The sequence below is a fragment of the Plecotus auritus genome (assembly GCF_963455305.1).
Source record: "Plecotus auritus genome assembly, chromosome: 6".
Taxonomy (NCBI): Eukaryota; Metazoa; Chordata; class Mammalia; order Chiroptera; family Vespertilionidae; genus Plecotus; species Plecotus auritus.
Genome location: NC_137773.1, coordinates 110723705 through 110739817, shown reverse-complemented (window position 1 = coordinate 110739817; position 16113 = coordinate 110723705). Strand labels below are relative to the sequence as shown.

The window sequence follows — 16113 nt, the reverse complement described above, 5'->3', positions numbered from 1 at the left end:
CTTGAATAGTCTCCCTCACCACCGTGACGGGGTCAGGATAACTCTCTCTCCTATCCCTCCTCTCATTCAAGGAAAGAAGAAAGGTTCCTCGTCCTTCCTCACAACAGGAGTCACCCTGAGAGTCTCTCCAGGGGACCTCAGGGCTGTGCTCCTGGGGCCCAAAGAACACAGCCCAGGAGGAAGGGCTGTTTCCCGCGTGACTGCCAGGCCGTGTAGGCTGGCAGCAGCTCCTTCCTCATCCCTGAGCTAAAGAAAGGGTGTGGCCAGCTAGGGAAGGGGAGGGGCAGCCCATCCCCCCCCACCCCACCCCCATCTCATCAGGAGGCGAGGAAGCTAAGTCAAAGCTCTCCATGCCCCCCACCTCCCCGGGAAACGTGCCCCCACCAAGCTGTCTCCACCGCCCGCCTCTAACACAGCAGATGCACGAAGAGCCACAGATCCCCTCCCCTGGTTCCACGGCTTGAGCCACGAGAAACCGGGCGGCTGATACAGGTAACATCAGGTGGTCCTACATGGTTACAGGGAGCACCGCTTAGGAGATAAAGCTGAAAAGGTTGGGAAGACAGCCCATCCAGACTGGGAGGGGAAGTGCTGCTCTCAGCCCACGTGCAGCCGCTTAGTGGGGCTGCTTCAAACCCTCTGCCGGCACCACCAGCATTGTCATAACAATGAGGAAACACACACGTTCTCGCTGTGTGAGAACCTGGGATCCCTTCCAGGGATCGGGCCTAAGCCGGCAGTCAGACATCCCTCTCGCAGTCCAGGGCTCTCACAGTCTGGGACCCTCCCTCCTTACCACCCACCTGCAGGGGAGGCAGGAGAGGCTCCCGCCACTGCAGCTGCACTGGCCGGGCTGTGAGCCCGGCTTCTGGCTAAGCAGTGCTCCCCTGTGGAGCACATTGACCACCAGGGGGCAGCTCCTGCACTGAGCTGTGTGACAATTTGCATATTAGGCTTTTATTATATAGGATATATACTTTATATCAGAGAGGAAGGGAGAGATAGAAACATCAATCAGCTGCCTCCTGCTTGCCCACACTGGGGGCCGAGCCCACAGCCAGGGCATGTGCCCTGACCGGGAATCGAACCCTGACCTCCTGGTTCATAGGTCGATGCTCAACCACTGAGCCATGCTGGCTTAGCAACAACCATTTCTAAATGCCTCCCACGTGCCGGGCACTGTACACTCACTAGGAAAACGCCAGGACCTCTACAGCCAAGAAGGCACGACTGAGTAGGACATACACAGAGGGTTCTCTGGGCTGACATGAGCACTCGGGGAGGGACTGAGTGGGAAGAGTGGGAAGAGTGGGAAGAGTGGGAAGAAATGGGAAAAACTTCCCCAAAATGTCTTGAAAGTGGCCTGTGACATCGCCAGGCAGGTTCGGGAAAGTAGAGAAGTGCAGGGAGGTGTTCCAGAAGCATAAAACTGGGAAGAATGCGGCTCTGGTGAAGGGTGAGTGTTTCGACAACCAGGGGAGGTCCTGTGGGGGCACTGGAAGGTCAGCTCAGGAATGCTGGCTTCCTCCGTGCTCCAGGCCAGCCCTCAGGGACACGGGAGGAGCAGCCACTCTGCACCCAGTTACCAGGGCAGCAGTGGAGACAACAAAACGGACCCTGCAAACCTGGGAAGACTGTGCAGAGCTACCAGCACGAGAAGGTGGAAGACTCCGGGTCAGGAGCAGCTGAGGCGGAAAGGAACAGACAGACGGGGTCAGGGCCGGCAGACGGGGTCAGGGCCGGACAGACAGGGTCAGGGCCGGCAGACGGGGTCAGGGCCGGCAGACGGGGTCAGGGCCGGACAGACGGGGTCAGGGCCGGACTGACGGGGTCAGGGCCGGCAGACGCGGTCAGGGCCGGACAGACGCGGTCAGGGCCGGACAGACGGGGTCAGGGCCGGACTGACGGGGTCAGGGCCAGCAGACGGGGTCAGGGCCGGACAGACGGGGTCAGGGCCGGCAGACGGGGTCAGGGCCGGACAGACGGGGTCAGGGCCGGCAGACGCGGTCAGGGCCGGACAGACGGGGTCAGGGCCGGACTGACGGGGTCAGGGCCGGCAGACGCGGTCAGGGCCGGCAGACGCGGTCAGGGCCGGCAGACGGGGTCAGGGCCGGCAGACGGGGTCAGGGCCGGACAGACGGGGTCAGGGCCGGCAGACGCGGTCAGGGCCGGCAGACGCGGTCAGGGCCGGACTGACGGGGTCAGGGCCGGCAGACGGGGTCAGGGCCGGCAGACGGGGTCAGGGCCGGCAGACGGGGTCAGGGCCGGCAGACGCGGTCAGGGCCGGACAGACGGGGTCAGGGCCGGACTGACGGGGTCAGGGCCGGCAGACGCGGTCAGGGCCGGCAGACGCGGTCAGGGCCGGCAGACGGGGTCAGGGCCGGACTGACGGGGTCAGGGCCGGCAGACGGGGTCAGGGCCGGCAGACGGGGTCAGGGCCGGACAGACGGGGTCAGGGCCGGACTGACGGGGTCAGGGCCGGACAGACGGGGTCAGGGCCGGCAGATGCGGTCAGGGCCGGCAGATGCGGTCAGGGCCGGCAGACAGGGTCAGGGCCGGACGACACGGTCAGGGCCGGACAGACGGGGTCAGGGCCGGACAGACGGGGTCAGGGCCGGACAGACGGGGTCAGGGCCGACAGACGGGGTCAGGGTTGGACAGACGGAGTCATGGCCGGCAGAAGGAAGCAGGAAGCTGGCTCCTTGTTGGCAGGGGAGCGGGCGGCTGCTTTCCTTTCTCCACAGCAGGCCTGTGAGTGACAGCACATGGGTGGGAACTGGAGCCAGGGAGGAGGCAGAAACAGGACAAGGGGGGACGGAAACCAGAGCAGAGGAGAGGGGACGCCACCTGCCCTCGGAAGGCCACCAGCACCTACACGGCTCACCAGGGCCCTGGCATGGAGGCCGGAGGGAAACGTGTTCCAGGAGGGAAGGGGGCAGGCATGTCGAAAACAGAGGAAGAAAAGGAGGGGGGATGGGGGAACAGGGCCCTGCGTTGAAAGATTGGGTCCTGGCGGCGGGAACAATGGGACTGGAGACACCGAGCAGTGAAGGGAGGGGGTGCGGGGGGGGCGGACATCTCTGGGAGCCCCCCTCTGACAAACGGTGGTTTATTAAAGCATGCTTTTAAGAACAGACTTGGGCCCTGGCCGGGTAGCTCAGCTGGCTGGAACATCGACCTGAGAAGTCAAGGTGGCAAGTTAGATCCCCAGTCAGGGCACATTCAAGAAGCAACCAATGAATGCATCAGTAAGTGGAACAGATCTCTCTCGATCTCTCTCTCTCTCTCTCTCTCTCTCTCTCTCTGCTGATGCATTCCTTCCTCCCTCTCATCAACAAATAAGTAAAACATTAAAAACACACTTAAAAACACTTTCCCTGTCTACAGGCTAGGGAGGAGTTACAAACAGAGATGTTAAAGCAGGGGTGAGGTGAACGACAGAGGAGACAACAGGGATGTGCCTAAGAAGTGACCTGTGACCCTGGATGAAGGAAACCAGGCAAAAGCTGGGAGAGAAGTGTCCTCAGAACCTCAGCCACTACCTCTGAAGAAGGAATGAGTAACTACCGGCCAGAGAGCTTTCTAGAAATTGAGAAATACTTGCTACATTCCATACAGCCAGAGTCACCGTCCACGCTAGCAAAGCCCCGTAGGGACCAGACGTGAGTCACAGACGTGAGTCAGAGGCCACAGCCCTCGTGTGGACATCCTGCCCACACCCGCCCCACCCACGGAGGTGGGCTGCGCTGGGCAGGGTGACTTCCCGTGACTCAGACAGGGCTTCCCTCCGTCCTGTGCGACCACTCGCCCGGGGCACACATCGGGCCTCCCCCGGGAGAATCTCAACTGCACCAGGTGCTGTCCCTCAGCCATGCTGTCACCCTCAGTCACCCTCGTCCCCTGCCACAATGCCTTCACAGGGAATTAGACACATTCTCAGACAATACCTGGCCAAACATGTAATTCACTCTAAACGCTCACCTTCAAAATTACCCACTCCTCCAGCTCTATCATTTTGTTGGCTTTTTTGGAAAGTTCTTTACCTTCAAAGACCAGGCACGCCAAAATAAAATGGGTAAAATTAAACCAAAGAGCAAGGGAAGGGTTGCTCTTCTCTACACAGAATTTAAAAACACAGAAAGGCTGGATCCAAAAACCACATACTAGTAAAGCAAAGAAAGGTCTCAGGAGTCCTAATTTATCTTGTAATCAACTGCTGTGTTTGTGAAGTTTTAGAATAGTATACAGGTTACAGGAGTAGAATTTACTTCAGGAGTGGATCTATGATGTAAAAATGTTGTGACATTTCTACCACGTTAAACTTCTAAGTCACCAAGAGGAGGCATCACCGACTGCCACCTCTAACTCACCCGCCACTGGGCAGGTCTCCCGGGCAGGAGCTGCCAGGAGGGAATGAAGGGCCGACTGCCAGTGAACTCAGGGGCTTGCAACGCAGCCAAGCCCTTTTGGATCCAGTTCTTCCAAAGGATCCAAAACAAAGACAAGAGTCAAAGGAATGGGGACCTGAGTGAGACTAGCCGGAAGCAGCACAGGCCAGGGGTATCGGATAACCCTGACCTGAGGCCCGAGGGGAAATCCTTCGCCACCGAGGGATCCGACTTCAGGTGCAGGGCCTGAAAAGTGCATCAGATGCAGGCATCGCCTCTGGACTGAGCCTCCTCGCAGCTTCCCCGCTCACACTGCGCCTGCGCCTGCACCAGACCTTCCTAAATCACCACAGCTCAGGGACTGCAAACCAACCCAAGATTTCCTAATCCAACCTTCACATCAGGAGGTAACTCCTCCGATGTTCATGAAGTTTCTAGTGAAAAATTAAGGAGCCTTGATGATCCTGCTGCCCTTGTATATGTTCACTCTTTATAAACAACCTTATAAATGAAACTAAGCTCAGACGGCCCCAGTATAGTATTTTAAAGTTCCATCACCTTAAAGAAAATTAAAGATAAAAGCCTTAAAAATTGAATGAAAATGTGTTAAATAGATCATTCATCTATGAAATACAGCCAAATCTTGATTTTTTTCCCGAACCAGGAGTGCAGAATGTATTTTTTTTTAATTTTTTTTAATATATTTTATTGATATTTTACAGAGAGGAAGGGAGAGGGATAGAGAGCTAGAAACATCGATGAGAGAGAAACATCGATCAGCTGCCTCCTGCACACCCCCTACTGGGGATGTGCCCGCAACCAAGGTACATGCCCTTGACCGGAATCGAACCCGGGACCCTTCAGTCCACAGGCCGACGCTCTATCCACTGAGCCAAACCGGTTTCGGCATGTATTTAAAGTAACTTAGACCATCTGTGGGAAAGTTGGCTCTAGCTAACTAGTGAAATGGGGAAACCCATGGGAGCACGTCGGGAGGTTCCAACGTTAAGTAGAAAGAGAAGACACTGGTGCGCAAGATGGTTCATAAACATGAAGAATTGCCGCTGTGCATGCCTGAGGGCCTGAGCCTCAACCTATGAACCAGGAAGTCACGGTTCAATTCCCCGTCAGGGCACCTGGCCTGGTTTCGGGCTCAATCCCTAGTGTGGGGTGTGGTGTGCAGGAGGCAGCTGATCGATCGATGATTCTTTCTCACCACTGATGTTTCTATCTCTCTCTCCCTCTCCCTTCCTCTCTGAATCAATTTTTTAAAAACTGCCACTGTGGAAGGCTACATATTAATTTTTCAAAAAGAGACACTGATTTTTTTTTAATGTATTTTTATTGATTTCAGAGAGGAAGGGAGAGGGAGAGAGAGATAGAAACATCAATGATGAGAGAGAATCATTGATTGGCTGCCTCCAGCACACCCCCCACTGGGGATCGAGCCCTCAACCTGGGCATATGCCCTGACTGGGAATCGAACCAGTGACCTCTTGGTTCCTGTGTCGACGCTACACCCAGCTGGGAAAGAGACACAGATTTTTAATAATACGTTTTAAATTGCTAAAATGTGCACCTGGGAGAGATTCGGGCATCTGATCGCATGAGTCTACAGGTGGCCACAGAGTGAGGTCTCTGGTCCCCACACCCACAGGTCAACACGAGGAACCGCCCCGGAAACCCTCTGAACCTGACACGGAAGCCCCCTCCAGGTGCCCTGGGACCAGAGGACATGCAGACAGGAAAGTCAATTCCATAATGCAAGTACAGACAACCAAAGTCCATCGCAATATTACATATTTCACCAAAATGTTTTGCTGGAATGGCTCCCAAGGATAACTAATGACAAAGCCAGTGTGAATTCAACACTGTATCTTTAATAGCTGTAACTTTCATAATAACTAAAAACTGTGGCTTTGATTGGAAACAGGCCTGGTGTTATGTTGGCATAGAAATCACATACATCATCTTATAATACAAACCAGCATTCTCCCATGTTCTGTACAGATAAGGGCCCTTACACTAGTTCCATTCTTTGAAGGTATTAATGTCCGCACCGGAAAAATGTGCTCACTGATGCTCTCTTGGGTCAAGTGTCTACATAATTAAAAGGCATTGATTGAAAAACTTCAGACATCGCTGGGAAAACGTACAGGAGAGATTCAAGAAACAGCAAATAAGCAAGGATAAAGAGAATTATTCTTTGAAACTTGCTCACTCATCATTTATATCACCACACCAGCATATCAAGATAGGACAAATTATTCTCAGGAAAGTTAATTCCACATAAAAGTATCCCTTCCATGGGGAAAAACCTAAACCAAAGTTTCCACTTGAAGTAACATTAAGAATCAGTTTATTGTAAGATTTCTTAAGTGCAAAAGAGGAAGTAAGAATGGAGTACTGGATGAATTTAATACAGTTACCAACCCATCTTAATCCTCCCATTTTCTCTTGGAAAGGACTAGGAAACCTTACTCAATTTAGATAAGTTAATCTGATAAAAAAAAAGAAGAAGAAGAAGAAGAAGAATTCTTGGTGAGAAAGAGCATTGTTTGAGTAGTGAAAACTCTTGTTTAAAAAAATGACCTGGTCTCTGACAAGCCATTTAGAAGGATAAGGTCTGTAAAATTAGTTTTGGGTGGAGCTGCGAGGCAACGATGTTTCATTCACAAAAGACTGCGTAACATGGTCCATGTTTAAAGACTGCTCTATAAATCACACGACTCTCTTCCCTACATTTCTGATTAATGTTAAGGAGACAACGAAAGCCAATATTAGGTCATCCAGTTCTGAAACAGACCCAAGCGAAATTCAATTCAGAACTCGTTCCGCGAGTTCATTACTTAAGCGGCTTTTCTGTTTCATGTTTTGCATGAAAAAAAAAAAAAATCAGTGCCTGCGACGAACAGTTCCTTTTAGTAAAACTGGGTTGAGCAACTGGGGAAAGCCGGGCAAGCTCAGCAGGGAAAGCCGACGCCCATCCACGGCATTAAAATGCAGGAAAGTTGGCGGAAAAAAACGAAGGAAGCCAGAAAAAAAAAAAATGAGTTCCCCTCACATGACCGCGCTGGGCTGTTCCTGCTCTGGTTCTAATTTTAGCGACTCTTCGGATTTTGGGGAGGCCCCTTCTCCACGTTCACTCACGACGAGGCAGCGCGCAAAGCCCGGCCACGTCACCCTGGCCGCGCCCGCGGGGCTGGGGCAGGTCCGGGACACGCGGGAGGGAGCCCCGAGAGACCGGCAGGGGGCCCAGGGACGTGCACGTTCCCCGGGGCAGTCTCTTGACTCCTAAACTTTCTCGGCTCCCAGACACATTCTAGAGCTCCCTGGGCGCCGCTAACCAAGGCGCTGAACCGGGGCGCTGCACGGGGCGCACGGCCTTACCTGCGCCATGGCGACTGCTCAGGTCCGGAGAAGAGACGAAGGGACGTGGGCCTGCAAGACAGGGGCCAGCGCTGGTTCCCGGGGGCAGACCCGCCCTCCGCGGCAGGGGATCGCCCTCCGCCCGGCGTCGGTGCCCCCCTCTTCCCTTCGGAGGTACCCTTTCCGAGCCAGGCGCGCACTCACCAAAGAGGGACCAGGAGCAGGAGCCTCCGGAGAGCGGCGAGTGCTAGAGCGCAGCAAGACGGTCAGGGATGCCAGCAGGGCGCTCGGACCGCTGCTCCAGCTCCAGGCAACGGAAACACCCCTACCAGCCCGCCCCGCCGCGCCCCGCCGCGCCCCGCCCCCGGCCTCCGTGCGCCTGCGTGGGGCGCGGCCAGGCAGCGGGTGGGGCTGGGGCTGGAGCTGGGGCTGCGGCTGCTACGGGACCCAAATGGGGCACCGCTCCCCGAGGGCGGGACGGGCGAGGGTGGGGAGCTGTCCCGGACTCCCTGGCCCCCGCGGCCGCGGAAACGGGGGCCCCAGCCTGCTGCTCGGCGCGTGGGTGTCTTTTTGCAGGGCCAGCCAGTCACTGCGCCAAGGACATCTTTGACCTTGGAATAGAAAAAGCGTGAAGCTTTGAGGGCCGTTTCCCATTTGTTCTTAAGTTATGAGTCTTTTTCTTTTCCTTTTTCTCTTTAAGTGCCAGTAGCCCTCTCTTAAATGTAGAGCATTCCGTGTCTTAGGAGGGAAATTTCAAAACCTCTACGGGGCCAGTTTCCTTTTCAGAACCAGCCGAAAACTGTAATATCACTTAAACTTGATGGATGTCCCCATGAATTCAACATGCAGTGTGAGCACAGATGAGAGAGAGACGACGGGATGGCGCAGGAGGCTGGTGTAGAAAGGCAGAGCTGGAGAGACGGCGCCTCCTCAGATTCTGGGGCAGGGAGGCACAGGGTGTGGCCACGGGCCCAGGACAGAAGCCCGCGAGGCCACTCCGGGAGAGGTCCTGTGATAAGGGCCACGCCTGCGGGTCAGAGATAAGCATCTGCTTGGGGGAACTAGGAAGGGGTTTGCCATCTTGAATGGGGAGAACTGGTGTAGTCCTTTGCCTGCAAGTTCTCGTTTGCTTCCTCGTGTGAGCACGGGCTCCATGAGGCCCTGACCAAGGAGCAGCGGGGAGGGCGGCGAAGCTGAACGGCGTGGGGGCTGCTGCACGCACACCCCGCCCAGGTCGCCTTCCCAGTTCCCGCCCAGCCTCTTCTCACCCGCCAGGCCTCCGCCTCCTGCTGCGTGGCCTCTAAGTCCCAGCCGCGGTCCCAGCGGCCCCAGGAGGTCGAGGCATCCTACCTGCTCTTCAGATTTAAGTGGTTATAGAGCCCTTCGGGGAAATGGATCCAGATTTAGTTCAGAACCTCATCCTGCGCCAACAGTGCTGAACTACGAGGAGGCGACTTTACCTCCCGTTCCGGGGACCCCTGTGCTCACCGGAAACTAAAAGCAGGCTCCTCTGAGTTTTAGCTTTAGATGTCCTTCCCCTGTTTCTATTCAAAACAATATTTGTATTTATCCAGTGAAACATAAGTCACCTTCCCTAGCAGGCGGCTGGACTGTGGGTCTTGGGTAAATAATTAGAAAGATTCTCACGGGGCTCTTAAGGGTGGAATGTTTTGCGCCTGATGAAGATTCTCGGGGCTGTGAATGGAAGGAAGGAGCCACAGAAGTCCTCAGCCCTCCCACAGGACGGGGTGGGTCTGGCCTGTTGCTGCCTCCTCTGCTGGCCCCCACTAGCCCGCCCCCTCTCCCCCCACGCCTGGCACTGAGGCCAAGTCGCTGCTCCCCGAGTGTTTCAAGTGGAAAAGCAACAGGTGAACGCATCCACTGTGGTTGGTGTGCGGTTTTTATCTTGAACAATGGCTGCTATTAACTGCAAACGACTGATATTCAGGATGATGAGGAATATAGGCAAACGAGTCCAAAGGAAGCCTTGTAGGAAGCATGGCAGCGGAGGGACAGGCGTGTGTGCTCAGACAGGGCCTGGTTCCAGAGAGGCCTCGTTCCAGAGAGGACTCGTTCTGGGGCAGTGGTCGGCAAACTCATTAGTCAACAGAGCCAAATATCAACAGTACAACGACTAAAATTTCTTTTGAGAGCCAAATCTTTTAAACTTAAACTTCCAACGCCACTTCTTGAAAATATACTCGCCCAGGCCATGGTATTTTGTGGAAGAGCCACACTTAAGGGGCCAAAGAGCCGCATGTGGCTCACGAGCCGCAGTTTGCCGACCATGGTTCTGGGGGAATAAAGTTTGTTTTATGGTCTGGCCAGCATGCGGCCTGGACAGCGATCTGATTTTCCCTGCTTTGGGTGGTGGTGGGGACTAAATGAGCTCACTTGTTTAATGTCTAGAAATAACAGGAAGGCTGGTTTCCATTTCTCATCCCACTTTCTCTGTCCAAAAACTCTCACCACCAAACCCCACCCTCATTTCCATGCTGCGGACTCAGCCCCACCCATCCCACTCAAACACCAAAAAGCAGGCTTGGTGACCCCACGGGCCATGCCCCAGGCCAGCTTCCCAGCCCTGCCTCCCAGCCCACTCCCACCCGGGGCTGGTAGGCAGGGCTGAGCACTGCTTCTTTCCCTGGCACTTCTTCAGTCACTCAACAGCTTTACTGTGTCAGACCTTGTGACAGGCACTGAGGATACAAAAAAAAAAGTACACAGACTGTCCAGGGGGCACCCAGCCTGCAGACTCAGTGGGTGACAGCGGAGTCCTGGGAATTTATGTAAGGACTAGAGGCCCAGTGCACTAAATTCGTGCACGAAATTCATGCACTGGGAAGAGTCCTTCAGCCAGGCCTGCACCCTCTCCCAGTCCAGGAGCCAGCAGTTGGACATCCTTAGTGCTGCCACAGAGGCAGGAGAGGCTCTCACCACCGCCTTTGCACTCACCAGCCGTGAGCTTGGCTTCTGGCTGAGTGGCGCTCCCCCTATGAGAGCGCACTGACCACCAGGGGGCAGCTCCTGTATTGAGCATCTGCCCCCTGGTGGTCAGTGCATGTCATAGTGGGTGATTGAGCGGTCTTAGCATATCATTAGCATATTATGCTTTGATTGGTTGAATGGACGACAGGATGACCAGACACTTAGCATATTAGGCTTGTATTATATAGGATTCCTTGTAGAGCCACAGCTCCAGCTCCAGGGTTATCCAGCCTGCAGCAGGCCTGGCCATCACAAAGGACACTCCACTTCCCCTCCAGGCTCACACATCTCCCGCCCTGCTGCTCAGGTCTCAGCCAGGACACCCACAGCCAACTGCACCCAGCATGCCCGAGCATGCCCATCGTTTGGGCGCCAAGACCAGCTGCAACCATTGGATGTCCATATGCAAAGGATAAATGAATATAACTGGACACAGATCTCACATTTCACAACATTAACTCACATTAGCTCACAGGAGGTGGAGCGTAACTCCTTATGCCTTGAGTGTGGGCTACAGAGTGACTTTGACTCCCACATCGCCATCCTAGTTAAGCATCACGGTTAATGCGTGGCTCCTGCAGTCCCTGGATCCCTCCATTTCCCTCACACCCCACCCGCCACGTGGAATGGGAAAGTGGCGGATTCTAACAACGGGCTCCTGTCTTGCACTGGCCCCCGCCTGTGCAAGCACAGTCTCCCACTGGCCTCTTCATTTCTCCTCCCTCTAACTTATCTTCACAATCGGATGGTGTTACTCTGTGCTTATAATCAATAGATTTATATGTTCAGCTCAATTTTAAAAAGACACTTAAAAAAATAGTGCATGCTGTCAAAATCAAGTTACGTTTCCTGCTTGGAAGCATGGATAACTCCCTTTTAGAAGATGTAACAGGGGATTCAAGACACCAAACTGGAAGAGCTTTCACATCACACAAGCGAAACAGTATTTCCCAATATTTTCCAAGAACTACTTGAGAAAGTGCCCCTCGGCCCCGAGCCCAATCAATACCCTCTGATTCTTAGCACAAGCGGCGGCCTCTCTCCATCTGGATTTGTGGGAGGGGAACCACATTCAAATGTGCGCGCGCGCGCACACACACACACACACACACACACACACACACACACACACACACACGCCAGGCGGGCAGACAAGGAGTCCAGGGCAGTGGGCAGAGGGCTCCGTGACTCAGGGTCGGGGAATCCCACAGGGTGAAGGAGGAGGGGTGGAGCATAGAAAGAAGAGGAAAGGGAAAAACTTGACAAGGCCTCACAGCTGAGAGCCAGGGCCGCAGTGGGACAGACAGGGAGCGTTGGACACAGGGTCAGGGAGGTCCAGGCGCCGAGGACCAAGGGGGCAGAGGTTAGGCACTACAGCAGGTAACCCCAGGTGCTCCCACTGCGGCAGGGAAGGCAGAAAAGGGAAAGCTGTGGGCTCAAGGCCCAGAGGCATCCTGTGGGGAGAAACCTGTATGTACAGAATTCAAGCTGCTACCAATTAAATACAGACACTGAGGCCCAGACAGGAGGGACATGGTGTGTAGGGTTTCACTATTTCCCCAACACACATCAGCCGTGCCCTGTCCTTTCTCAGGGAAATTCAGCTCCACACCCTGACCACCCACAGCCGCCTCTGCCAATGGTCCCTCAGGGTGTCACCCGGATGCCATTGCCTTTCCGGGCCCACTGCCCTCTGGGTCAGGGGCTTTCTACGGGTCCTCAGGACCAAGCGCCTTCCTCTAGGCAAGCCTTGCCTTCATGTATTGCGGCAGCCTGTTGATTTTCTTTTTAACTGTGAAACATCGTAAACTAGAGAAAAGTGAAAAAGATATTTTGTTACCAATTGAGTCTTCTTGTAATTAACTAGAGGCCCACTACATGGGGGACTGGGGGAAGGATGTCCCTCAGCCCGGCCTGCACCCTCTCCAATCTGGGACCCCTCAGGGGATGTCTGACTGCCGGTTTAAACCGGCAGTCAGACATCCCTCTGGCAATCCAGGACCGCTGGTTCCTGACCACTCGCCTGCCTGCCAGCCTGATTGCCCCCTAACCACTCCCCTGCTGGCCTGATTGATGCCTAACTGCTCCCCTGCCAGCCTGATCGCCCACAACTGCCCTTCTCTGCCAGCCTGATCACCCACAACTGCCCTCCCCTGCCGCGACCTGCCTCCTCCGCCAGGACCTACCTCCTCTGCAGGAGGCAGCGAAGATGCTGAGACCGGCCTCCTCTGTGCCACACAGAGCCGCGGGACCCCCAGGCCTTACTGTGCGGAGCAGCCACCGGGCCCCACCTCTACTGTGTGTGCAGCCATCTTGTGACGGCCATCTTGTGACAGCCATCTTGTGATGACATGAGGGCATGATGCCACCTAGGCTATTATTAGTATAGATACCTCATTAATTAAACAGATTTTAAAATAAATACAATGTTTCAGACACAGAATAGTATTACCATTATTACTCCTTATGTATCTTAGTTATTTATCTATACTAATAAAGGGGTAATATGCTAATTAGACCAGAGACCTTCTGGGAGACCTTCCGGACAAAGCCATGGTGGTGGGGCCGAGGCAGAAGTGGTTAGGGGTGATCAGGCCAGGAGTGGAGGACAGTTGGGGGTGATCAGGCCGACGGGGGGGTAGGGGGTGGGACAGTTGGGGGCAAGCAGACTGGAAGGGAGGGCCAGCTTGGGGAAAACAGGCCAGTGGGGGGGTGGGGCAGTTGGGGGCAATCAGGCAGGCAGGCAGGTGAGCAGTTAGGAGCCAGCAGTCCCGGATTGCAAGAGGGATGTCCAAGGGGCCCCAGATTGGAGAGGGTGCACACCGGGCTCAGGGACACCCCCCCCCCATGCATGAATTTTGTGCACGAGGCCATTAGTGTATCTAATAAAAAGCAGTATACACTGAGTGGCCAGATTATTATGATCTCTGAATGCATAATAATCTGGCCACTCAGTGTATATCCTATATAATAAAAGGCTAATATGCAAATTGTCCCCTCCACCAGGAGTTCGACCAGCAGGCAGGCCAGCCAACTGCCCATGTCCCCTCCCCCTGGCCAGGCTGGCTGGACCCCACCCATGCACGAATTCATGCACTGGGCCTCTAATACACACACACACACACACACACACACACACACGCACACACACACTGAGTATGTTATTGTGCTATGATTCCTCCATTTTTTGAAGTTTCAAATTATAATAATTAGTGTTTACATTCTTCTTGTTAAAATGTTTGAAATGAATAAAACTATTGAAATAAAAAAAAGACCGTACCCTTTTATGTAATGATATTTACTTTGAATTTATATTAGTTCACACAAACACTCCATCCATGATTTTGTTCCGGCCCTCCGGTCCAGTTTAAGAACCCATTGTGGCCCTCGACTCAAAAAGTTTGCCCACCCCTGGTCTAGTTTCATTTTTTTGCATGTATATGTCCAATTTTCCCAACACCATTTATTGAAGAGACTGTCTTGACTCCATTGTATGTTCATGCCTCCTTTGTCAAATATTAATTGAGCGTAGTGATTTGGGCGATTTCTGGGTTCTCTATTCTATTCCATTGATCTATATGTCTGTTCTTGTGCCAGTACCAGGCAGTTTTGAGAACAGTGGCTTTGTAATACAGCTTGAAATCTGGTATTGAGATCCCACCTACTTTGTTCTTCTTTCTCAGGATTGCTATAGCAATTCATTTATTCCAGATGAATTTTTGGAGAGTTCTTTCTAGGTCTGTGAAATATGCCGTTGGTATTTTAATGGGGATTGCATTGAATCTATAGATTGCTTTGGGTAGTATGGACATTTTAATGATGTTGAATCTACCAATCCATGAACATGGTATGTTCTTCCATCTGTTTACATCTTCCTCTATTTTTTTTTTCAGTGTCCTGTAGTTTTCCACATATAGGTCTTTTACCTCCTTAGTTAAGTTTATTCCTAGGTATCTTAATTTTTTTTGGTGCGATGGTGAATGGGATTGCTTTTTTAGTCTCTCTTTCTGTAAGTTCACTATTGGTGTATAGAAATGTCATAGATTTCTTGGCGTTAATTTTGTATCCGGCTACATTGACGAATTCATTTATTAAGTCTGTGAGGTGTTTTTTTTAAATATATTTTATTGATATTTTACAGAGAAGAAAGGAGAGGGACAGAAAGCCAGAAACATCAATGAGAGAGAAACATCGATCAGCTGCCTCCTGCACACCTCCCACTGGGGATGTGCCCGCAACCAAGGTACATGCCCTTGACTGGAATCGAACACGGGACCCTTCAGTCCGCAGGCCAACGCTCTATCCACTGAGCCAAACCGGTTTCGGCAAGTCTGTTAGTTTTTTGATGGAGTCTTTTGTGTTTTTTATGTACAATATCATGTCATCTGCAAATAAGGACAGCTTTACTTCTTCTTTTCCAATTTGGATGCCTTTTATTTCTTCTTCTTGTCTAATTGCAATGGCTAATACTTCCAGTACTATGTCGAACAGCAGTGGTGAGAGTGGGCATCCCTGTCTTGTTCCTATTCTTAGGGGAAATGGTTTTAGTTTTTGCCCATTGAGTATGATGTTAGCTGTGGGTTTATCATATATAGCTTTTATTATGTTGAGGTATGATCCTTCTATTCTCACCTTGTTGAGAGTTTTTATCAAGAAAGGGTGTTGGGGCCCTAACTGGTTTGGCTCAGTGGATAGAGTGTCGGCCTGCAGACTGAAAGGTCCCAGGTTCGATTCCAGTCAAGGGCTTGTACCTTGGTTGTGGGCACATACCCAGTAGGGAGTGTGCAGGAGGCAGCTGATCGATGTTTCTCTCTCATCGATGTTTCTAACTCTCTATCCCTCTCTCTTCCTCTCTGTAAAAAAATCAATAAAATATATTTTAAAAAAAAAGAAAGAAAAGAAAGGGTGTTGGATTTTTGTCAAATGCTTTTTCTGCATCAATTGATATGGCTGTGATTTTTATCTCTCAATTTGTTTATGTGATGTATCACATGTATTGATTTGCGGATATTGTACCATCCTTGCATTCCTGGGATAAATCCTACTTGGTCATGGTGTATGATCTTTCTGATGTAGTGCTGGATCCGATTTGCTAGAATTTTGTTGAGCATTTTGGCATCTATATTCATGAGGGATATTGGTCTATAATTCTCTTTCATTGTGTTGTCTTTATCTGGTTTTGGTATTAGAGTGATGCTGGCTTCATAGAAGAAGCTAGGAAGTGTTCCTTCCTCTTGAATTTTTTGGAATAGTCTGAGGAGGATAGGTTTTAGTTCTTCCTTGAATGTTTGGTAAAACTCCCCTGTGAAGCCATCTGGCCCCAGGCTTTTGTTTGCTGGAAGCTTTTTGATGACTGCTTCAATTCTTC

General features: G+C 52.4%; 1 protein-coding gene across 2 annotated transcripts in view; it reads right to left on the bottom strand.

The window, feature by feature from the left end:
- ANXA5 (annexin A5) overlaps window positions 1-8112 on the bottom strand; it is a 29663-nt gene extending 21551 nt beyond the window's left edge. For both annotated transcript variants that reach the window (XR_013960774.1, XM_080671735.1), the window contains exons 1-2: window positions 7962-8112; window positions 7779-7829 (exon numbers count right to left, since the gene is read on the bottom strand). Coding sequence is in view for 1 of the 2 variants with exons in the window: in XM_080671735.1 (XP_080527861.1) it covers window positions 7779-7787 (9 nt within the window). In the remaining variant the exon portion in view is untranslated. The remainder of the gene's footprint in view (window positions 1-7778; window positions 7830-7961) is intronic.
- Between the last annotated feature and the right edge of the window lie 8001 nt (window positions 8113-16113).